We start from the raw sequence: 24,192 nt of genomic DNA on the forward strand, positions 1-24,192 counted from the left end.
TAAAAATAAATAAAAGCTGTTTTGCTTTGTTTTTTCTACTAAAGTCTAGAGGTTTGCAACTTTGGAAAAACAAACAAAAAAAGAACTACCGCTATTGTATGAGCTTTGCACAGAAGCGGAACGACAGACAATCTGTCCAGCCCCAAAAGTTTCAATGTGCAACAGTGAGGAAAACTCAAACGTGAAGGTCTCAAGAAATATCTAGTTTATTTTACTGCTTAGTGCAGGCAGACAAACTCCAGCCAACTCCTAACCAGCAGCCCAGCATTTTTCAGAGCACATTTTGTGACATTGTCATGAGCTCAGGATTCAAAATGCCAGCAATCTCTTTCCTGCTTAGGGCTTCGCAAGAGTTTGCCTTTCTGCCCCAAGTAACGCACACCACTTGCACTGAATGGATGTAAAGCTCCAAGCAAAAGGATGGGATAAAAGAGATGATAACAAACCATTCAAAAATAAAAACATCTGCAACTCTCTAGAAGAGACAGAAAAACAAGGAAAACAATGGTGGGTGAGGTGAAATTTACAATGACTACCGCTGATGTGGCCTAAGCAGTTCATGAAAAATGAGACTTAAAAATATGACCCAATTCATTTGGAGGGCGTAACAGCAGACGGGACAACAAAGTTCTTGAGACCTCCTCTTGCGTGTTCGGCTGTCTGCAATGGTGCAGAAAGGCATGCCAATGGTCTTGGAAATTCAACCTGAAACACATTTGCACACACAAACATGCATATGAGCATTTACAAATTGCAATGGTTCATTAGCAGTGTGCACAACTTGAACTGCTGACTGTCATGTCACTATTGCCACTTACACCACAGGAAGTTCAGTCTTTTTCTTTTTTCTTCTTTTTTTTCTTGGCTTTCAGACTGACTTCTGAACATGCCGAGTCAAGGCTGGCATCAGGTAGTGGACCTGCAACAACCATTAAAGCCAAATAATGTAAACTGAAAACAATGCAACTTTTCTACACATCTGAAATTTCACGGACTCATAAAATGCTTCTCAAAAGTCTAGCTGCCACCAAAGTTCAAAACAATCTAAAAGCCAAACCCGACCGGTATTGTTCAAAATTCTGCAAACCTCTGCAAGCCAAGAACTCTCTCATTCATATAAACAAACCTTGCACTTCTTACACAAGACGATTATAAGGAATCGACAGTCTATCTTATCACCAACAGCAAGTCTAGAGCATGAGAGAGTTTCTCTTCGCGATAATTGCACACTAAGTTGAACCAGTAGCTGTTAGCAAAATTCCAAAGTAACTACCACTGCTCCCAGTCTGCTTGAAAGACAACTTCTCAATAATTACACCAAATGGGCTTCACTTTTCAACCAGTATACCTCCAACTAGACTTTCCTGGCAAAGGACTGAGACAATGGAGGAGAAAACTACTCACCATTTTCCAATTTCTTTCTGTGCCCCTTTTTATGCTTTTTTGAGGGGGTGGTCATCTCTTGTTTCAGGACAACTGAACCAGCGTCGTCTTGGATGGATGCTGTTTCGGCCACTGAGAGACGATCGTTGCAAAATGAATCCGTGCTGGCATCCTCATTAACGTCCACAATGTATGTCTTCCTCTTCTTTTCCTTCTTTTTCTTCCTGATGAGAAATGACATGGAAGAGGTTTGAAACAACGTAGTGAGGTAATGCCATCTATGATAGATGACTAGCCATCAAATGAGCAGAGCACCTCGATAACAGGTACCATCACTAAAGAGTGCACACACGGAGCACGGCACTCACAGCACGAGAGATCGGAATGAAAAATGTAGACAAAAACATTATGGGAACTAGTACCTCTGCTTGCAATTGAGTGTACTGGTAATGGCCAAGTTCAAATGTTTTGACATCACGTTCGTCAAGACCTCCTCTGATAACAGCGCTCGTGAAAAACTAGTGCGGCGTTCGTTACGCCAGCTGCCAGCTCGTCTTGCGGCCGCCGTGACAGGGCGCTTCGTGCGGCCTAATGTGGTGGCCTGGACGAGGTGCTTTCTGAGCAGCCGTGAAAGCTCATAAAACACGATAAAGCATGAAATGGAAATGGTGGGGTGGGGCGGGGAGGATAAATTTTTTTAGTTTATATTTTTGTATTCTGCTCGTGTACTTTGATGCACTTTCTTGTGAAGAACACCACGAAAATTTTGCGGATGGCTGCATCAATAAGACATGGGCATGGGCAGCACTTGTTATGAGAAGACAGGATGAGCACGTTATAATTTCGTGGCCGTGGTCTATTTTGCACGATTGAAACGTCTCGTACGCGCGGTGTCCTACTGAAGCGGGATGAACTTACGCTGGCGTCATGTGTGCTTGAAAGTGAACCCTAACGAGAATGAGGCAGTATGCACTAATGCATGAAAAGAGGCCAAGCAGTGGGCACTTTCGAAATTGCCGAGGAATACCCTAACTCAATCGGCTACTCAGGCCAGACAAGCGTCCTCTAGTTCCAAAAAGTTTTCGTAATCTCAATGTGGGCTTATTTAGAGAACTTCAACGTTGAACCCACACGTGCAGTCATTCCTTAGTGAAGAAGTGCAGTCTACGTATTTGAAAAATTGTGGCGGAAGTCATAAGCCCTTTCCTAAGACAGCCTTCGGAGAAGACATTACTGCTGCTCATCCTTTTTTAAAAGAACGAGTGAATTGCCTGTATATTACAATTCAACTTGGCACAGCGCTAGGGAGCACTCAGAGAAGACAGGTTTATATTTTATCTTTTATTTTCACCGCGCTGCGAAACACATTCGAAATGTATACCTAAAGGCATAATGCGAACGCTCTCCCCTCAATGTGTAAGATGAAATTGTAATAGAAAATTGCGATGATTAGGATAACTTTTGTACTGTTATGCGCTGGTAGCTTCGCCCAGAAAACCGAATTTAGCCACACGAAGTGCCCTGTCACGGCGGCCGCAAGATGAGCCGGCATAAAGAACGGCGCACTAGTTTTTCACGAGCACTGTTATCAAAGGATGCTTGAGAGCAAGAGACACACTTCCCTCGCCCTCTTTATCCTCGGCGCAAGCGAGCGGCGGCACGTGCCGTTAGGGGCAGCGCCGCAATAGCGGATCGCAGCCGCTCCCCGGCCGTTCATGGCGGCCTTAAGTTTTTCGACCAAGACTGTACATCTGCTCTACAAGGCACCACCTTCTAGCCTGAGCACAATGGCACTTAAACTGAAGTTCTACTTTCAGTGAGAAAAAATGTTTTGCCAGAGGCATCCTGTGAACTGATTTTCTTAAAAATAAGCATCAGGCTTTATTTTAATTTATTTCATCACATTCTTGTGCTGCTATTTTACTGTTATCGTGGTGCACTGAATGAAGTCTCTCCATGACGACAACCAACTTTTCTGGTATAACAGATTTGCCTATAACTGCCTGTTGACAATGACAGTAGTCCATAAATGGAGATCAGATCCGTGTACACTGAAGTATGCCTGCCGTTACTGATGCAACTCAGCCGCTAAGATAACCTGCAGAATGTCCTCATGTCTTTTATTTCATCAGATACTTGCATGCAAGAAGCCCTAAAGGGATAACTCAACAATTTTTGTTTCTAGTAAAAAATTTATTGTTTAAAATTTATTGTTTAACTTTTTGCGGCCCCACAGAAATTTGCTCAGCAGCACAAGCTGAATTTATTGGTGAGGAAATTGCAACTGGAAATAGAACCTTGTCCTCCTGCCACTCAATTCAAACCAGTGATGTCAATGATAGAAAGGGCTCTGTGATCAGCAACTAGAACTGGATGGCAATGTGGTCTATCCTCAGAGATCTAGTACATTTAAAAGCATTGACGTCATTGCGATACCTGCACTATTTCACTTTTCTGACTTGTCTAGCATATTAAAGCTCTGCTTTCACTAAAGGTAAACTCTTTGTCATTGGAACACAGTAATCAATTGATATAGGCGAACCTAAATTCGTCCTCAGTGTCCCATAGCCTACCACTGGGAGTTTAGTGTTGCTCATTCCCCATGAGGGCACCTAGCAGCTGACTAGCACAGCAGAGGCCTGATGTTTGGCAATCCTTGGGTCATAAGGTTTAACACAGGCAGTCATAGAGGCCAGCTGTAAGCTCATAATTTTCATCACGTATCATGCGGCACTTATGGTCTAAGAGGTCATCCGTTTACCACCCAGATCGAGGGTCTCACACTTGTCTCGCTATGCAGGCTGCATTGACACGTTTCTGCCTCCCACTGGACAGTAGGTGAAAAAGAGGAGAGGAGAAAAAATGAGGGGGCCTGAGGCAAAAATAAGTGAAAAGTGAAAAAGTAAATTAAAGGTAACTAAACTAAAGCACAAAAAAATAAAAGCAAATGAGCAATAGGCATTCATGTAGAGGGCTACTCATAAGCACCAATAAAATTTTTCCCCTCATTTTTCAAAGTTTTTTTTACTTTATTCTAAGTGATTTGGCCCTGCTCACAAAAAGCTAGCTATTGCCATCAGCAGGAATAAAATGATGCCGAATAATGATTATTTGCAGTTATAGGTCATCAAAAAAGTGCAAAGGATTTGATCAGTAGAGAGACTGAAATCGTTGCGGCAAGCGAGCAGCATGTCAACGTTTTGCAGGCTATGTGTTTCTTATGATGTTCTAATTTAATATGTTCTTACATATTTTACATTATACATCTAACATCTTACATCCCATGAAACCAGATGATGTGACAGCAACTGCTGCCATAAGCAAAGTAGCACAGCACGGTGCGCAACTTGTGAAGACTGCGATTTTCAGATGTCATTTGTGTGTTCAATTTAGGTGCCACATAATCTGGGGGAGCACATGCACGTGTTACGCATGCGCACAAGCCTATCAACCTGTTGCAGCTACACATTCACAGTCCATGCATTTCCACACATTCACATTCCATGCAGGCTGACCATACACATGTACCACCCTCTCGATTCCAATGGAACTAGTGCTGAACCATGGTGGTAGCTGGAACATGCAACTTTTTCTAGAAGCTTGTGCAAAGCTTCATGTCAATGTTCTTGTGGTTAGTAGAGAAACCTACTCAAACAAGCAGCTGCCCTAAGCAGCACATTCCATGCAGGCTGACCATACACATGTACCACCCTCTCGATTCCAACGGAACTAGTGCTGAACCGTGGTGGTAGCTGGAACATGCAACTTTTTCTAGAAGCTTGTGCAAAGCTTCATGTCAATGTTCTTGTGGGCAGTAGAGAAACCTACTCAAACAAGCAGCTGCCCTAAGCAGTTGATGACAGCAAACGAACAGCGCTTCGCTAGCAGACAGTGAGGAGGTCGAGCCTCCCAATCTGCAGAGGTGCGAAAGGTAATGGGCAATATACGAAAGTGCACAGCTGCATTAATCCAATGGTACCAACGTCTTACCACACTCCTGGCTTCCATGCCTTGTTAATTTTTTCCTTTGACAAAGTTTAACTTCTGGTCAAAAGCCAGCAAGCTGCGGCATGCATGTCAAGGATACTGATCTTTTCCGATTAAAGCCGAATTTCGGAAATTGAATTCGGAGTACTTTTATCACTTTTTTTGTTTAAACCAAAAATTTCCAACCCTTAGTTATAATACAGCTTATAATAGAGTTAAATATTTCTAACCACTTTACACATGTAGGTTCAGCGTACACAGGTGCAACTGTAACATGTCAGAACAAAAAGAAATTGTATTTCCAAATAAGTAAATAATGCTTGATGAAGTGATGATTGCAGACGCAGCGCTGAGCTCAAGTTCATAACTAGTGACACGGAAGAGATCCTTTTCTATGCGTAAAGAAATTTTTTTTTTTCCCAGCCTGTAATACAGTAACTGAAGTGAAAGAGCTTGCCATAAAGCATACTCTCACTTTAACATGCTCAACTTTCCTATGCATGCTGCCATGCTATGTCACCACTACGAATCAATGTGCATGAAACCTCACACAGCCTTAGCCCCAACGAATGGACAACACAAATTCACATGCACCTACTGGCACTACCCTTAATGCTACCTTCTTCTACTTCTTCTTCTTTACCTCAGTAAACATTGCGTATACTCATGCCTGGGGGGGGAGGGGGCTGGCCTACCTTTCATCTGTTTCCTTTTCTTTGCTCTTCTTCTTCTTCTTCTTGCTTTCTTTTTTCCTCTTCGCCACGGGAGCATCATCTTCAGCATCATTCTTCCACTTTCTCTTCTTTGTCTCGTTCTCTCCCGAGTCAGAGAAGAGAGACACTGAGAGCTCCGAGTCCTGGCTTGCTGTTACATCACTCGAGTGAGTGGTGGGCATATCGACCTGCTGCTTCTTCTCACCGGCCTTCTTCTTCTTCCTTGGCTTCTCTTGAGGCGGCTCCATCGGCACAAGTGAGCTGTCTTCCTCCAGTAACACAGCAGGGCTGTCTTCTACAGGATCTAGGCAGGGCGACTCCTGTTGGGTGCCCAGTGCATCGACCTGCTTCCTCTTCTTCTTTTCGCTAACTTTCCTCTTCTTTTTTGGCTTCTCTGCAGGAAGAGGATCCTGAGGCGGCTCTATCGAGCCGAGCGAGCCATCTTCCGACAGCAGCTGCCCCCGTGATGCTAGAGAATAGTCGTCATCGGGGTCTAGGTAGGACAGCTCCTGTGTTCTGTCCATGTCCACATCTGAGCCGTCTCCCTCGTTCCATACATCTCCGTAGTTGCTTTCGTATTCCACCAGCTCATCGTCATATGATGTCCGCATTGGGGCTATGGTTTCCTGCATTAACTGGAGGCTGTGTAACAAAAGAAGGCAGAGAAATACCAAGATATGTGCTTATGTCTGCAATGCACAGCACAAGAAGCAGATGCTGTCTCGTCAGTAAACCATAAATGGTAAAGAAATCAGTCAGTGAGTTCAAGGGGATCCCCTAGATAAAGGAGATTTGAAATAAAGAGCAATTACTCATAGGCATTAACCAATGTAGCCACCGCTGTATGGTTCCTCTACCTCCCATACCTTAGGGGATCCCTTAAACTCATTGGACTAACACTGCTCCCATTTCGAGTTCTTTTCGGCCCTGCTGTAAAATTTCACTTCAGCTTTGGTGACCGAATTTCCCAAAACACGAAATGCCATCTCAGAGCAGCACTAAGAAGTCATTACACTGAGACATGCAGGCTTTCGAGAGACACGGGACAGGGCTCAAGATAAATGTAGTCCGCCTCCCTCCTTAAAAAGAAGCTCCTCCACTAAAAGTTAAATATGTGACCACTCCTGGAATTTGCTGTATTACAGTTAAATCTACATGGAAAACTGAAAACCTAGGAGTTCCAACCAATAAGCCTCAGCTGCTGCTTCATAAGGGAAGCCACTCCTTTCTTCTGTTGTATCTTTGGTTCGCATCATTAAAAAAAAAAAATGAGGAGTAATAGTATGCGCAGTACTAGCAACAACAAATAATAAAGACTTAGTTTGTGGTAACTGAAAATACAAAAAGAGGCACATTAACCAATAACTGCAAAATGAAGGACTGCAACTTTGCAACACTAAATGCAACCAATGAAAGAGAAAAAACAGCAGGTGTGAGTGTTCAGCTTTTTAATATTAATAGTGGCCACAAGTAAGTGCATTTCTTCACGAGTATTATGCTGTGAAACGAAGCAATGAAAAGAGCCAGACTATGTACATCCACATAGCAACTGCTAATATATGTGCCATGTACACTCACTGTCATAAGTTTACGGGGCACGTGAGCTGTGAAAAATGTAAATTTTGTGGAGGCCCTAAATGTACCCTGAAGTGAAAACATGTGGCCTCTGCTTTATGGCAGGAATTCTGCAAAGCCCCTGTCATTTTCTGGCTATCAGCCCAGGCTACACAGAAAAAGCGTTTTTCAGCAACACGTGTGCCCCGTAAACTTTTGACACCATGTGTACACAGCAGTCTTCTTTTGCACGTTTTCTGGTTCTGACTGAGATTACCACAGCACTTGCTTTGTGAGTACAGTGCTGTTAATGCTGCATGCCAACTGTAAGGCGCCTGGCAATGGATCATGTAAAGGAACAAGACAAGAGCAAACATCAGGTTCGCTGGTTCGTGAGAATGTCCTCGCTTGTCATTTGCATTTTGGGTGATGACATCTTGCATGAGTGCAATCAGGGATCTCTGCACTGGTCTGCCGCCCACCCACAACTGGATTAGGCCATGGCTGGACAAGAAGGCACCTAACTAGACAACGTGTGCAGCGCAGAATTGTCCTGCTTGCAGACTCCTCCCCTTGCTGGTAGGAATTGCTGTGATATCACTGTCGCCGTGCCTGCTGTGATGTGACCTTTTTTTTCTTTGCTTCCTTGTTTCTAGCTTGGCATTCAGGCACAAGCCAGCCCTCATGAGAATGAGTAAGCAAAAAAAACAGTGACCACGCTGCTTGCGCTTCCTGTGCCGCAAAAATGAAACGTTGCGAGATGCAGTGCGTAGACAGCACCGCACACAATGCTGTGATGTGGGGTGGCTCCGAAGCTTTTGTTTCATTCATCCACTTTATCCCTGTGGCTTAAGCAAGTTTCCAGATTCGAACAGATTTGAACTTTATTGGACTAAAGTACCAGCCACCAAGACAACGGCAGGAAAGCTCACAAGCGTGAAGCGAGCTTTGCTTTCTCCTTGCTGCTACCTTTTTACGGACCACTGCTCTGCACAGAGAGCCATCACGCACATTTCTAAGCGTAACCCCACCTCGTTTGTCTAAATTTCACGTGTTCTGCGCATGCAGAACTAATGCGACTGACAATTGCGGGAGCCACAAAAAGTATAAGTAATTTTAGAGAAGCGTGTTGTCACTGGCAGCAAATAAAAGAAGCAGGACTGACTGATGTACGACTTATTCATGCACCGAGATAGAAATGAACCTGAGTTCATTCCACTGCTACAGCTTCACTTTTCATTGTGTTCAGTAACCAGGTTTCCCAGCTCGTAAGTATCTTTCTTTCCTTGGGGTTCTGTGATGAACATAACAGTAGAGTTCTTCTCTATTATTGTTGCTTTTAATAAAAAATCACACAATTCCTGCATAATTTTCCCATTATTAAGGTGTCTAGATTTCGAGACTACCAAACCAAACTTAAAGGACTATAGACACCTAAACTTATTACATGCTTTCTTCTTTAAAATGATGCCTTAGACATTAGAATACATGAATCACCACGTGGTATTCGCCTATGACCGCTAAAAAACTTGTGACTGAATTTCTTCTATATGCTGTTTTCGTTTCATCAAGTGAATAATGGCTGTGACGTGCAGTGAACTGCAGTGCCTGCAGTGCAGTGCAGTGCCTGTACCCCACCACTAGTGAGAAAAACCGGCAAAGCAGTGGACAGTGTACTGTGCTTAACAGAAAAGCTGAAGAAAGGATGCTTGTACTACTGTGCACTTCACAATAAGTCACCAACCAAATGGTCATGTAGACTGCAGAGCTGTGTAGACTTTATGCGGCTTCCACAAAACAATATAGTACCTTTAAAAATGACCAAACAGCCCTGCACATTTGGTGCATTAAAAGGCATCATTTGTGGCGACATGTAAAGTAATGCAAAGGCAAGATAACCGATGGTCGTTAAGGGCAACGAACTGGATTTCAAGAGAGGGCAAGCGTAACAGGGAGTGGCAGAGAGTTAGGTGGGCGGATGAGATTAAGAAGTGTGCTGGGTAAGGTGGCCACAGCTGACACAGGACAGGGTAAATTGGAGAGATAGAGAAGAGGCCTTTGCCACGCAGTGGGTGTAGTACGACTGATGAAGATGATAATGCACAAAACACAAGAGAATAGACTATATAAGCCTTAAGCACCAGCTAACACAGAAACTGGCGTTCAGTATAATGCTCTCACTCAAGCAAATCAGCTGCTTTGCTCTCTGTGTATCATGTACGTACATCGAAAAACGTAGAAACACAGCTGTGCTATACATACCATTCAGATGTGATCGCGCCACGCAGTCTTAGCGCATTGTGACGATACACGTATACACTAGTGATCTTGCAGAGTATTTCCTGGCCCATGTTGAGGTACCGTGACAGCTCAGGCGAAGGATTTGGAGGTAGAAAGATGGCCAAGTTGATCCAGTCGTGCACCAGGCAACCCACATGGCTCTTACTCATTCTGCAAACAGACCAGCATGTGTTACAGTCGCATCATGCTAAATGTAAATTTCATTCAGATGTGTTCACCCAGCTGCCCTGGTATAAACAGTTTCGCCCAAGATAGCCACACTGAAGTAAACAATTATTTTAACCTGAATATGTGGGCGTGTTCATAAACCCTAGCCGCAAGCGGAATGACATTACCTGTTTATGTAAGCTCGTACGATTGATCCAGTCTCTGGCCTGAAAACCTGAAATTCGCCTACAACATCCCGGTGCACAAACGGCTGGTCGTCGATAATCGTACCAGTTGCATCGACGAACTTGAGGTTGTCGTATCCAAGAAGAACCCCATGAAGTCTGAAATTATTAATAGAAACAAAAACGTTCTCTGTGTGAGAGGTAATCTTTTTACCTACTTATCAGTTTCTTGCGAGATGTGAAAACGCGTGCAGCAGTTGCCACGGGACGCCAGCAGTGTGAAGTGCAGTGCATTTAACACCTTAGCAATGTTATGCAGGTGCGATCAGAACAAACGAAGGTTGTAAGAGCTTTTCTTGGAATAACATTACGCTGACTCTGCACATTTAATATTATTCTGTGGGTGCAAACTGCAGCATGCGTCAGGCGCCCGCAACAGCGCGAGGTAAAGATATGTGGCCCACCTTTCAACGTACTGCCCTTTCCAGCTTTCCAGCAGAGTCTTAACTCCCTTTCCTTCAGACCCTATGTAGGCAGGAGGCAATGGCACGTGCACGGTCTCGTGGCAAGTCCTGATGAGCGAATATTCATCTTCGTCATTTGGTTTCAAACTTCCACGCGAGCCCGAAGCGGCCATGACACCATATTGATGGCTATGTTGAAGGGACTGAACTAATCACCGCTTTTACTGCATAGCATTAAACGGTGGGAAGCAAGCTGTCCAAAAACAAAAAAATAATCTTATTACTGAACGCTTTATTGTTTCGTTTTGTATTTAAACTATGCGATCTTCATACGATCCCATGTGGTCATGTAGCGCCCCATGTGAGCGCTCCTACACCTTTGATTGGTTGAATTTGTATGTGCCCTCCTAGCCAGCGCCTATCAAGTCGAACATGAAATCGAACAGCAGTGCGTAACTGCGAATGGGTGCAGGTTGCAGGGCTCGCTGATGTGAACCTGGCAAAGTTTTGTTCGCGATAATTCGTAGTATTTATTCCGAGGCGGCCAAATGACAGCAGTGATTTGACAAGGCCGTATTCGTGCATCGGTGGGCCTGCAACGGGGCGCTCGTCAATGTTACTTTGCTTGGTGAGTACCCTCGAAAGCGTCGGATGCCCTCCCCAATATATTGGAACACAGCACCTTATTCCTGTCAGTTTTTGGTTTACTCTCTTGTGCTTGACCGAGTTACATCTCTGTTGTGCGCAAAGGGCGAGTAAAAATTCGTCGCCATTGCTCGCTTGCCTGCGTATACCTGCGTGAAAAGTACTGAAGTTAACGGTCGTACGCCGAATACGTTACGCGACTTTTGAATTTTGACAGTTGTCTGGTGTTCAATAGCTGCAAAGGTGTAGTGAAGGCAGGGAGAAACGTGGCCCGCTGCTAAGTCCAAATGGGGCTTGGCTAGAACTTCCTTTATATATTTTTTTTCATAACATGACGGTTCTATGCGTATGGCCACCGCTGCGGTTTTCGGACACACTTCTCGTAGGCGGCCTGCGGATTGATCTCATTGATTGCACAAGCGTAACCCCGCCTCGTTTGTCTAAATTTTTACTTTCGAAATGTATGCGTCCTTAGTCCGAGCTGTTTGTTCTTATGTTGCGGATATTACCCGGATCAATAACTGCGTCAACGTTCTTTTTTACTTTTTTTTTTCATATGTGGCGTCAAACCGTTTCTGTTGACAGGTAACCGACCTGTCCGAGAACAGTGCAGCGAGTCTGTTGACCTTGATGACCGGCTCTACATCGCGCCGATTGTTTATGCTTCCTTTTTAAATGTTGTAACGTCAGTTTCATCCGAGGCATCACCGCATCGCGTGTACAAAGCTGTGGGGATGCCTTGCAGAGAAGGGCCAACGTCCCGTCTGTTCGTCTGCCACAGTCAACCTGCGGCTTTCTAACTAAAGTGGCGTGTGTTGCTGATTGTAATTGTTACCTCAGTTGCCTTCAGCGCAATTTAACGTTCTTCGTATTTTAGCGGAGATTAGAAGGCGACATTTTTCTTTTTACGTGTAAAATAGGCCGCCACCGCTGCGGCGGTGCGCCGCTCATGCATCGCATGCTGCGTTCTCTTTTCCGGAATGCCGTCTTGTGAACTGCATCGCGAACTCTTGCGTTCTTAAGGGATAGTGTAAGACTGGCCTCCGGCTTTGGAATCTTCAGAGTCTGCCGCTTAACGAAGAAGACGATGAGAAGCGCCGAACGCTCCGAAGCTCGAGCGCCGAACGCTCCATAGCTCGAGCGCCGAACGCTCGGCCCCTCGTGCGTGCTCTGCTGGCTGACCGCTGCCTCTGGTCTGTATACCTGGACTGTACCGCTGGTTGTTCGCGACGCTGTGCTTTGCAAGACGTTCCTTATTACAATAGTGTTTGTTGGTAGCTTGCAACCCGACAGGGAGAGGTAGTTTCGGGTACATCCCGTGCAGCTTTCACGTGATTTTGACAAGACAGACAATTGATATTTGCAGTTTTGACATATTCTATCGTCGACTGCCCCGCGCGACAGTTCCATAGAAGCGACGAAAGTGACCTAAATAGAGGTTAAACATAAGTGCATTTACTGTAAAAAAACGTTTCATTCTGGGCTTACTCAGGACATTGAGAACAGTGTTGATAGTGCATAGTTGGCACTGGTAAACAATACTGCTTGAAATGGTTGAATTTTCCAGTGAGGAGGGTCTGTTTTGAGGTGAAACAAGACAAGTACATAGCTGCAGTTTTTTTTGTTTTTCATGTTTTATACGTCAAATAATGAGTACTGTGTTGAAGTTATGTAATTATTTTATTACAAACTACTGTGCTCATTGCAAGCTTTCATGATAGGAAACTGCCCATTTTTGCCCATTAAAGAGGAAAGGATGTTCAGGCAAGGTACATCTTTTTTTGAATATTTTTGTGCTGAAAGCAGAAGTACACACAATATTATAGGGGGGGGGGGTAGAAGAGTCCCATAATGTTACAAAAGGTTGGATGTTTTGTGTACAGTCACTTAATGTATTAATAGCAGATTTCCTTCTCTCTTGCAGTCTACAGCAGTTCCCTTCCATGGTTCATGTAGCATTTGTTTTCAGTTCGTATGTTTTTGTTTCCTCAAGTTCATGCTTCAGGATCTTATATGCTCTCCTGTTCAAATTTCAGGCTTCTGACAAAAGAACATGGCTGATGACACTGAGTACTTGAAGTTACCTGTAGAGGACCGTTGCCAACACAAGGTGATACCGCTGCTCTTGTCTGTGGTGTTTGCTGAATCTTGTACAGGTCCAACCTGTGTTTCATTCATAGATATTATAAAGGTTTCACTTTACAACCTGTGCTTTGTAACACTTCATGTAAGCTAGTTGTGCTTCAGTGCCGTGAAGACTGCTGTCTTCGATGTGGCTACATTTTCACTGGCGCATTCTGCAGTGGTAGGTCTGCCACAAAACGTTTTTATTTTGGCTTCCTTGATTATTGCACAGAAAAAAATGGAATTGTGAAGAAAACTTAGATTGATGCTTTTCCTGGATATCTTGGTGTCGTTGATAGATTGTGGTGCTCTTCTTCACTGCTCATTCCCCTTTCACTGTCTATTTTTCCGCAGTTGTGGAAAGCTCGTCTGAGTGGATACGAAGATGCGGCAAAGCTATTTGGCTCCGTCACAGATCCTAAAGGTCCGGAGTTCCAGAAGTTTGTGCCACTCATCAAGAACTTTGTCACCGACAGCAATGCTGTATCGCAGGAGAAGGGCCTGGCAGCTGTCCTGTCGTTTGTCGAAAATGCCCACCTGGCCAATCGTGTCTGTGGCGATGTTCTCGCTGGGCTCGTGTCTAAGTGCATCGCTGCTCCAAAACAAAAGACACGTGAGCTGGCGCAGGAGATCATCTTCATGTATGTCGAAATCGAGAAGCAAGAGGCGGTCGTAGAGGAGCTTGTCAAAGCCCTGGACAACAAGAACCCAAAGATAGTGTCCGGATGCGTGGCCACGTTAAGGGAGTGTCTGCGTCTCTTTGGCGCTCGCGTCATCGCTGTGAAGCCTCTATTCAAGGCTCTTCCCAAGTTGCTCGAGGACAGAGACAAGACTGTGCGGGATGAAAGCAAGCTGTTGACCATTGAGCTATACCGCTGGATTGGCGATGCACTGAAGCCCTTGCTGCAGTCGCTGAAGCCAGTTCAAGTGTCGGAGCTTGAGGCAGAGTTTGCCAAAGTGGAGAAAGGAACCGCGACCCCCGAGCGCTACATCAGGTCCGAGCAGATGAGAAGGGCGCAGGCGGCTGAAGCTGGCACAGACGTAGTGGATGGCGGCGAAGAGGGTGAGGAGTGTGGTGGTGACACTGGGGCACCTGTGGATGCGTACGAACTGTTGGAACCTGTCGACATCCTTTCCAAGCTTCCTAAGGACTTTTACGAACAGTGCGAAGCCAAAAAGTGGCAGGAACGAAAGGAGGCACTCGAGAAGCTGCTCGAGCTCACGAGCAATCCCAAGCTGGAAGCTGGCGATTACGCTGATCTCGTCAAAGTGCTGAAGAGGATAGTGGCCAAGGACAGCAACGTGATCGTCGTGGCGCTGGCCGCCAAGTGCCTGGCTGGGCTTGCTGCTGGCTTGAGACAGAAGTTTCATCCTTACGCCAATTCATGCATCTCGACGTACATAGAGAAGTTTAAAGAAAAGAAGCAGAATGTGGTCACTGCATTGAGAGAAGCCCTGGACAACGCTTTTCAGGCGACAAACTTGGAAGCCATCTTGGAGGATGTCACGGCAGCACTCGACAACAAAAACCCACAGATCAAGGGGGAGACTACTCTGTTTCTGGCACGCGTCTTTTCCAAGTCGACTCCGGCTATGCTGAACAAAAAGCTCCTGAAGGCACTAGTGACATCGCTGCTGAAGACGCTGAATGACTCTGACCCAGCAGTGAGGGAAGGCTCAAGCGTGGCCTTGGGGACCGCGATGAAAGTGGTCGGGGAGCGGGTGATCATGCCGTTCCTTGGTGACCTGGACAATCTCAAGATGGAAAAGGTAGGCTGTCGTTATGTTGGTGGCTCATGGTAGAGCACTGCACTGGCGCTGTCCTTCCTGAAAGCATGGGCATGGTGTGTCCTGGCCTGAACGCTGGGCAGCACAAATTTCTTTCCAGCCTGGGTTGAGTGTGGCCACTTGAAAGCGGTAATATGGGCTTCCAACCTCCTAAAAGCTCAGATTAAAAACCACATGCTATAACGTCGAGCAGTGTTTGTGTATGTAGTTTAATATCATATCTTATTTTCTTAGATCACATTTTTAACTTCGAATCTAAATGTTTTTGTGATTTTAAATGAACACATGTTAACCTTTCCTGTTAAATTTACTTTTAAATCTAGGCTCAAATGATAGCAGCTTTCTTGACGTTTCCAGTAATAACTTCAGAGCATTGCTATATCCTTTGATGTAGCACAGCAGGTATTTACATGGATAGAAATAGTCTTCTCTGACCGCAACAAGAAGCCGCTTTTGATGTTGTAGCATCCTCCGTGGGGAACTACAAGCTTCTGTGCTCTTCATCCCTAATCTTAGAGTGGTGAGAGGTAGATGCTTGCAGGAGGAAACTCCTTTTGTCAGCTGACTGATTTAACTGGGTCGGTGCGGGCTGTGTTTGTGTAAGACGAGAAAGCAGTCCTGTGCGGTGCTATAGCTCACGGGTGTTCCTGGCATTGCCAGGTTAGACATGCAATACTTGCCAAAATGGTTGCAGTAACCTTTTTATTGTGCTATTCAGTGGAAGCACCATGGCAAGCCTTTTCATTTCTTTTGGATACCATCAGGGCCAGTGGCATTAGTGAGGGTAGTGATTATGTGAAGGAGAAAAATGACTCCTAGTTGTTCAGCTTCGAATGTGGCAGTGGGAGAAGGAATTGAGTCTGCGCATTTGATATCCATGGTGAGAGCAGTGAAAATAGAGTTAATTTTATGCTGCGGAATTATCTTATGAACGTCCGCTAACCACAGTGAAGTATATTTGACGGGCAAGGGAATTTTTCAAAGATAAGGGTGATGAAATATCTTGTGCAAGATCGAAAAATGAGTTGCTGTGCAGCGAGATGCTAAAGGTACCAAGTTAAGGCAGGGGCGCGTGCTGCTCAAGTGAAATTTTAAAATGTTTTCACATAGAGCAATAAAATTTGGCATGCTGATTGGAAACTGCTGAATGCCTAAATACAAAATTTCACTTAAATATCTTAAGTAGATTTGACATTATAAATTTTTATATGCTTCATTGCTATACCAAACTTGCAGAAAGCTTGGCATGACGACAAAAGGTAGGAATCTGCAGTCACATTTAAGTTTTACCCAGAGGAATGGTGGATGGAGTGACATTCGTTAAATATTTTTATCAGCTGGATTTTTTCTACACAGAATGTTATATCCACACTCGCGTAATGCATTCATTATCGTCATGTAAAATTAGAGACGGAATAAAAATGGGAGCAAGTAATATAGTAATATAGAAACGCCTCTGCATAAAAATTTTCTTAAAAAACATGCAACAAACTGCATGAAAATCCATGAAACCATTGTCATGCTATGCTTTCTGCAAGCAGGGCAGTCGGGTCAAAAAACATTTTTGAGAAAACTTGCATTTACAGAGATTTCAGCGAGGTTTGTGCTGTCTACGATAACAAAAGCATTTTTTTAACTCACTTCTGGGTTGTTTTTTTGGGGGAAACTTTTTCGGGCAATAATTCTAAATACCTTATAGATATGAGACCTGGTGTTTTCTAAAATTTGTTTTTCTTTTCTTCGAGATTTTCATGATTTGAAAGCTGTGTCACCACCCCCTCTCCCCCTCCTCCTTAAGGTTTGATTCCACTGTAGTTCTTCTGACACTTCTATTATATTTACAAATAATAAAACAATCTGATTTTTGCAACTGTCTCTATTGAATAAATTAGGCTTCCCTGACTGTTATCTAATCGTAGTGTTCCACGGGTTGAAACCTGCACCTGCTTTGTTGTCATGAATTTGCAGGTGAAAGAGTGCTGTGAAAAGGCGGAAGTGGTTGCTGCACCCCCCCAGAAGGCCACACGCAAGCCTGCAGCAGCGGCGGCGGCAGCCTCTCCAGCCAAGGGCAGTGCGCAGCCAAAATCAGAGGCACAGAGAAAGCCGGCAGCTGCTGCTGCCAAGCCTCGTGTTGGTGCCAGAGTGGTGAAACCGACAGGTGCTGCTGCACCAGCAGCAGCACCTGCGAAAGCCATACAAAAGGCTAGGGCAACGGGGCCTGCGAAAGCGCAGTCAAGCAGCAGCGCAACTTCCAAGGTTTGCACACTTATTACTTGTTGCACTTATTGTTGAGGCTGGGCTGGAAAGGCTATTTTTGTTTGTTTGTTTGTTTTCCTCCAACACTGGGTGCATCGGACTAGCGTGTTATGGCAGAGGTGCATTGAGTGACATATCTGAGCTATGGATAAATGCAAATGCAGGAGCTTGTAAAAACAATGAGGACGTCCAGTTTAATATACAGCCTTTGTCAGAAGTAAAGAGCCAAAGGTGTGTGCCTCTAAACCAGATAGCGGTACTCCTGTAGCATGTGTAGAAGTCCATAACTTTCGGAAACCTTCGAGAGATTTCAAATGCTTGAGTGACTTTTTGACCAACCGTTCATTTCAAGTACGCCTGGGTGCCACTCTTTCTAAGAATTTTATTCAAGAGAACGGCGTGCCTCAGGGGTGCATTTTAAGCACCACGCTTTTTATAGTAAAAATGAATTCCCTAGCAAAAATAATCCCAAAGTCTATCATGTATTTTGTCTACGTCGACGATCTCTGCTTGCACATCCTCTAGCGTTACATCGTGTGAGAGGCAAATACAGATGACAGTAAATAAACTAACAACATGGGCAGACAAAAACGGTTTCAAGTTTTCTACACAAAACTCAGTAGCTGTTCTTCTCTCGCTTAGAAGAGAACTGCACACTGATCCCTCCCTGTATTTAAATGAAGTCGCACTACTTATTAAAGATGAGCACAAGTTTCTAGGAATAACTTATGACAAAAAGCTCACATTCCTACCACACATTAACATACTCAAAAAATAAGCTTCTAAATCTCTGAATATACTAAAAGTACTTTCACGAAAACATTGGGGTTCCAATAGGACTTGCTTTTTACAGATTCATCACTCTTTAGTACGTTCTACATTAGATTACGGATGCATAGTTTATTGATCAGCGAGGCCATCCCAGTACACAATTTAGGCTTGCGTCTTTCCACCGGTGCATACAGGACGTCACTGATAAACAGTCTTTATGTGGAAACCAACGAACCATCACTTACAGAGAGAAGAACCATGCTCACATGCTCGTACGTTTTAAAAATCCGTTCACTATCTGAACGTATCAGTCACCAAATAGTCACAAAATGCCCATCTAGAACACTATTTAACAACAAACCATTAGCTATAAGGCCACTTCTGCGTTTTGAAGATATGTGCAAAAACCTCGGCGTAATGGATGCATTACCTGGCGTTGCTCGAAGACGTGGTCCACTGCCTCCATGGTTCAATTTTCCTGCAATCTGTGACCTCACTCTTGCACATTTCCGTAAAAAGCGAACTCCCCAGCAACATATATTACAAGAATTCCGTGCCCTTGAAGAAAAATACAGTAGTTTCTAAGAATTTTATACTGATGGATCAAAAACAGATAGTTGCGTAGGAAGCGCAGTGGTGCGAGGAAATTCGGAGCAAATAGTAAGACTACCACAGTGTTCCTCCATCTTCACCGCGGAGTGCTACGCAGTATGCATGACCATAGAAAAAATACTAAGTGAGAACCTCAAAAATGCTGTTATTTACACAGACTCCTTAAGTGTACTTAGAGCTCTCTATTCTAAAAATACAAGCTCCCCTCTGCTTGGTGACATCATACACAACACAGTAACTGCCACAGCTCAAGGACAAAATATAAAACTGTGCTGGGTCCCGAGTCATGTGGGAATAAAAGGCAATGAGAGAGCAGATGTGTGTGCTGGTAAAGCACGTGGCAAGGAAATAATGAAAGTAAATATGCCGTTTAATGATTGCATGAAATTATTAGCAAGGAAACTAAGAAAAAAATGGCAGTCGGCTTGGAACAATGACGTCAAAAATAAACTACACTTGGTAAAACCAGTTTTAGGTGAATTTAAGTCGTGTTTGCATCAAGAACGTTTCAAGGAAGTGATCTTATGTTGTCTCCGAATAGGCCACACGCACCTTACGCACAACTTCCTACTAACAAAACAAGACAAACCTGTTTGCCAAGAATGTGGAGATAAACTCACGGTTAACCACATTTTATTCTCTTGTGTGGAACTGGAAGAACTAAGAAAAACGTATTTTACTGATTTTTATAATAAATGCATTCCTTTTCATCCCGCACTGCTTTTAGGAAATGATGCAATTGTTAATATATCATGTGTTTTAGCTTTCTTAAAGAAACGGGATTTCTCAAGAGACTGTAAATTTTTTACCCACTGGTTTGTTTGAATTTTAATACACCTCAGCCAATTTCTCATGCCTGAGAAGAAAGCTGAGGCTTTTATTTTGATTGGTTGGGAGCCTCGATATCCTTCCGCAGCCAAGGAAGGCTACTAAGGTTACCCGGCCCACTTTAAAGCTTTTGCTTGTAGCCATTTATAAAATTTGTGTATGTGTGCACTGGGTAATATTAATGTTTGAGGGCCGCTAGAGCAGGGATGATTCTTGCATTTCTATAATATTCAACAAAAGACTTTTCCTATACCTTGTTCTTGGCGCATGATGGCCTCAGTTGCCTATGTGCCATAAAACACAACACACAACACCTTCAAGAGATTTCGAATGCAGCATGTCCCAGAAGCAAAACCCAATGTGCTCTGTACTTTTGACAAAGGCAGTTGCTGAAGGTCTGTATTGCAAGGGGGCACTAAGTCTCTGCTCTGCTAAGGGTACCGACATTTGTCGATAGTTGGCACATTGTCTGGAGCAGCACCTCCTTGCCCAGCCATGTTGTACCTTGTGTGCTACTCGGTGGAAAGTAAGCAGAAGTCGCACTCCCTTGGCATTGTTACTGCCTACACTGCTCAGTGACATGCAGTACCGTAAATTGAACAGGTAAAGCAATGGGGTTGCCAAGTCTTCCCGATTTGGGCTGGCTCCGAATGGATACTCTGTTCAGTGGCCTAGAGTAGAGTGTTTGTTAAATTGGCAGATTTTGTGGCAGAGGTGTGGCACAAAAGGATTGAAATCAGCTCCTGAAGTTGCCAGCAATACTTTGCTCCTGCTGGTACAAGGTGCTACTAATATAGAAATTGGCAAGCTGGCTGTTCCATTTTATTCTTGTGTTAAATTCTGCGCCAGTATGCATTGGAAGCAAACATGGACTGAAATTGGGCCATGCTTTTCAAAATGGCGCAGTGACTAGTATGGCTGATTCCAGGAATTCTAGCAAAAAAGCTGTCATGTCATGCGAGTCATGAAGATCATGTCTGCCATGCGCACTCATTTCACTGACTATACCCATAAGGATTCACGTCAATGTCCAGTGTTTGAATGTCTCCTTGCTAGTATCTTCTCTTACTTTTTCTGTGTATTGCCAAAGTACAAAGCTAAGCTGTTTTAGTTAAATTAGTTAAGTGCTGGTCATCATTCCCCCAGAAACATGCTAATTTCACTCTGGGTCAAAGCAGTACACTTGCGGGAACTCTAGCAGCCACATAGTCTTGCTTGCTGTGAGCATCAGATTATGCTTGTCTCATGCTTTGAAAGGCGTCTTGTTTGCAAGATTTCACCTCTGGCCAAAGCACAATTTTTCGGCATTCTAGGAGAAGTAAGCAATCATTACTGAAGCTACAGAACACAGGAACACGCACTGAAAATCAGTTTGAGATGCGTTAAGGTGTTGCGAAACCCCTAGCAAGTCACCAGCCCTAATAGCATGTGCACTGGACAAGACACGAGTGACAGGGCTGCGAACAGCTTGCTGCTTTGCGGTGCTGCCATCTCTAATGTACAGAAATTACCCACAGGTTCTGGTTGGATTTTAATTCAAAGTTTTGTAATGCCCAAGATTAAAATACAAGGGTCCTCTTTGATTGTTCATTGTTGTGGGGTTCAACTGTGCTTGCAGTCAAGAATAGGTACTGTGGTCAGCCACCTCTTCCCCCCCCCCCCCCTCCTCCTTTTTTTTTTTAATGCTTTGTACTCTGATTCTCTGCAAATTCAGCTGGACATATCCCAGAAACTGCAGTGAACTTGTGGCATCGAAATTGAGCCAGAGGCCGAACATAGAGTGGAACTTTTCTGATTCATTGCAAAACTTCCTGTCCAAACAATATCCTGCGGAAAAAAGTATCAGCCCCGAGCAGGATTTCAACCAGTGCCGGCGCTAACAGCATCTCCGCATCCCGATGCCTTAGTCTACTCGGCCACTGCAGCAGCCTCTCGCATTGCATATTCTGACTGGTAGCCTCTCGCGCTCTTTATTTTCATGTCATCTTCCTAATCTTTCATCCATTCATTATGCACTTTTGAGTGCTCAGTGGCAGTAGTGTTGCCGCTCTAGCTATTAAATAAAGCTTGATAAGCCGGGAGTTAGAAAGGCTGCCCAATTTAAAGAATAGAAACGGGAAAAGGTGGGGCGGCTCGCCCAACAGCCAAAGGAACTGGCCAGTACCAGTTCGGCTACCAGCATCCATGAGGTGTCTAGATTGTATGCCTTCCATTCTATGTGTTTCATGCTTACACCTACTCTCAGTGATGAGATAGGCTATGCTTTCTCGTGTGGGCGCATGTCTTAATCATGCTGCCTCTATTAAGGGTTTTATTTTTCATTTAACTGGTGATAATTTCTTTCGCTTAGTTGATATATGAGTGTAGTGCACAAACCAACCACTTGCCATGATCCCCCGCCCTGTTGCAGCCTGTGTTCTCCGAGGTGGCCCTCTCAGATGAAGAGGTTCAGGGCAGGGCAGCAGCTTTGTTCCCGGAGGAGTCACTCGCAGCACTGGGGAGCACAAACTGGAAGGACCGCTTGGCTGCCATTGAGAAGATGAAAGAGATCATCGAAGCAATGGAAGGCAGTCTGCCCGTGCAGGTTATAGCAAAGACCCTTTGCCGCAAGCCTGGTCTTCGAGACACGAACTTCCAGGTTTGTATTCCTCTTTTAACTGGCTGCCATAGTTCTCTCTCATTATCGTGGTAGGGTTGATTGGTGGAACCACATGTGGTGCGATGTGGGCAGACCTAAATATTTCGACTTAAAAGTGTAGCCTCGGGTGTGCAGACAGCTGCTTCATCCCATGTGACTGTTATTGACTGCTTCTCCAAGCCAAACTGAAGGCTTTGGCTATGTTTTGCATAGTGGTAGTATATTTGGTTGCGGGTTTTGTTCATTACTGTCTTGGATGTGGCTTTCATGTGCAATCAATATGCTTGTCGGGAGAGCAAAGCACCCTGTACGTGTATTCTGCGCCAGTCGGTGCTACCAATGCAATATATATGCCTCTCCATGGATACCTCTGGTGAATGGGGAATTTCTCGTCCGCTTTGTTCCTCCTGCCTAATGGCCCAAGGGTGGCAGTGTTTTTTGTTGCATTTTGCTTTCCCTTCACCATGGTGTGTGTGGCATATGTGCAGGTGCTGAAGCTGAAGCTGGAGACGCTGGTGGCAGTTCTGGGTAGGGGCCCCGTGTCCCTGTGTGTGGCTGACTTCCTACTGCCGGACCTGGTGGACAAAGTCGGGGACATCAAGAATGGTCAGAGCGCTGCGGCCGCCCTCACCGCCCTGGCAGAGGCCACCTCCCTCGACCATGTCAGCCAGGAGGTGGGCTTCATTTGAGTTGTTTCTTGCACACTCTGTGCGGCTTTACAGATCTGCATGGCACTTCTTGCCTGCTATATTGCCTTTACAGCAGGCAGCCTGCACTTGTAACCTGCGGGCAGAATTTTGGGGCTAGACTGGGCCTTGGAGAAAATCTCAATAGCGTTGCACTACACGGATGCTCCAGAGATAGAGCGTCCCTCTTGTATGTGGGAGGTGCTGGATTTAAATCCAGTGAATCCAGTGGAAAGAATCCAGTGGAATGCCCCCAACCACATGTTCGGCTCCTCATGCCCAGGCCTGGAGCATATGTAGAGGAGGAAGTTCGGAGATTCACTGAGGGGTTATTGCACATTCAAATGCAATCTGTGCCTTTGATATACTGGGTGTGAGGAAAGTGGGTATTTCACAGGTCCTTTGCTCCAAGAGCGTTTCTGCGGCGTAGCTGATGCAAATTGGAATTTTTTTTTCTTCCATCTGTGTTTTTGTTTTACCTTGTAGTGAATTTTGTAGGTGTAGCAGAAATGAAACGCAGCCTTTCTTTTTTTTTCCGATGCATTTGAATTAAAGCCCCACTGTGCAGAATAAGCGTTCTGTGCCACAGTGTTGTGCGCACTTTCCACCTGCCACTGTTGGCAGGTGGCAGTGTGGGTAGGAGGAAATCGGGGGAGGGTAAGGCAGGAAGGTGGCTGTCATGGGAAGAACCTAGACAAAAATTGCTTTACAAAATTGATGACTATAAAATGACTCATCAGAAATTAAAATGATTAAGAATGACTTTGCTATTAGTAGTAGTAATAAAGTTTATTATCCAAATTACGAGGCAAAGCTCTTCACCGTAAGCAGGCTGGCGTTCTTAGTCCAAGAGGCTGCGGACCCTCGCCCTTCGCCAAGCACGAGCTTGAGCTGGACCTCAGGGTCAGGGCTGGTTAGCAAGGACTCCCACTAATGACTTGGTACAAAGCACAGCAATTTGCTCATTAAAAATTCTTTGTTCAGCTGAGCAAAGAAATACCTGGCAAAGTATATGAGCAAATATGAAGAAAAGAAAAGCAATTAAAAGCGAGGAGAAAAGCTAATGCTAACGCGTTATCATTGCATAACGATAATTAAGTGCCCCCGAGA

The 24,192-nt window shown here is 44.6% G+C and overlaps 2 protein-coding genes across 2 annotated transcripts in view; one reads left to right on the plus strand and one right to left on the minus strand.

The window, feature by feature from the left end:
- Positions 1–565: 565 nt before the first annotated feature.
- Positions 566–10,950, minus strand: LOC144128522 (uncharacterized). Its single transcript, XM_077661966.1, has 7 exons — positions 10,735–10,950; positions 10,274–10,429; positions 9,900–10,088; positions 6,066–6,725; positions 1,405–1,607; positions 819–919; positions 566–705 (listed from the first exon to the last, which is right to left on the minus strand). The coding sequence occupies exons 1-6, from the start codon at positions 10,905–10,907 to the stop codon at positions 831–833; spliced, it is 1,470 nt and encodes a 489-aa protein (XP_077518092.1). The 5' UTR covers positions 10,908–10,950; the 3' UTR covers positions 566–705; positions 819–830.
- A 159-nt stretch (positions 10,951–11,109) lies between these two features.
- LOC144128521 (cytoskeleton-associated protein 5-like) overlaps positions 11,110–24,192 on the plus strand; it is a 68,466-nt gene continuing 55,383 nt past the window's right edge. The window contains 6 exon segments of the mRNA XM_077661964.1: positions 11,110–11,362; positions 13,416–13,489; positions 13,858–15,273; positions 17,260–17,547; positions 22,169–22,396; positions 22,885–23,070. Of these exon segments, the coding sequence (XP_077518090.1) occupies positions 13,433–13,489; positions 13,858–15,273; positions 17,260–17,547; positions 22,169–22,396; positions 22,885–23,070 (2,175 nt within the window). The 5' untranslated portion in view covers positions 11,110–11,362; positions 13,416–13,432.

Source organism: Amblyomma americanum, chromosome 4, assembly GCF_052857255.1.
Source record: "Amblyomma americanum isolate KBUSLIRL-KWMA chromosome 4, ASM5285725v1, whole genome shotgun sequence".
In the NCBI taxonomy this organism is placed as follows: Eukaryota; Metazoa; Arthropoda; class Arachnida; order Ixodida; family Ixodidae; genus Amblyomma; species Amblyomma americanum.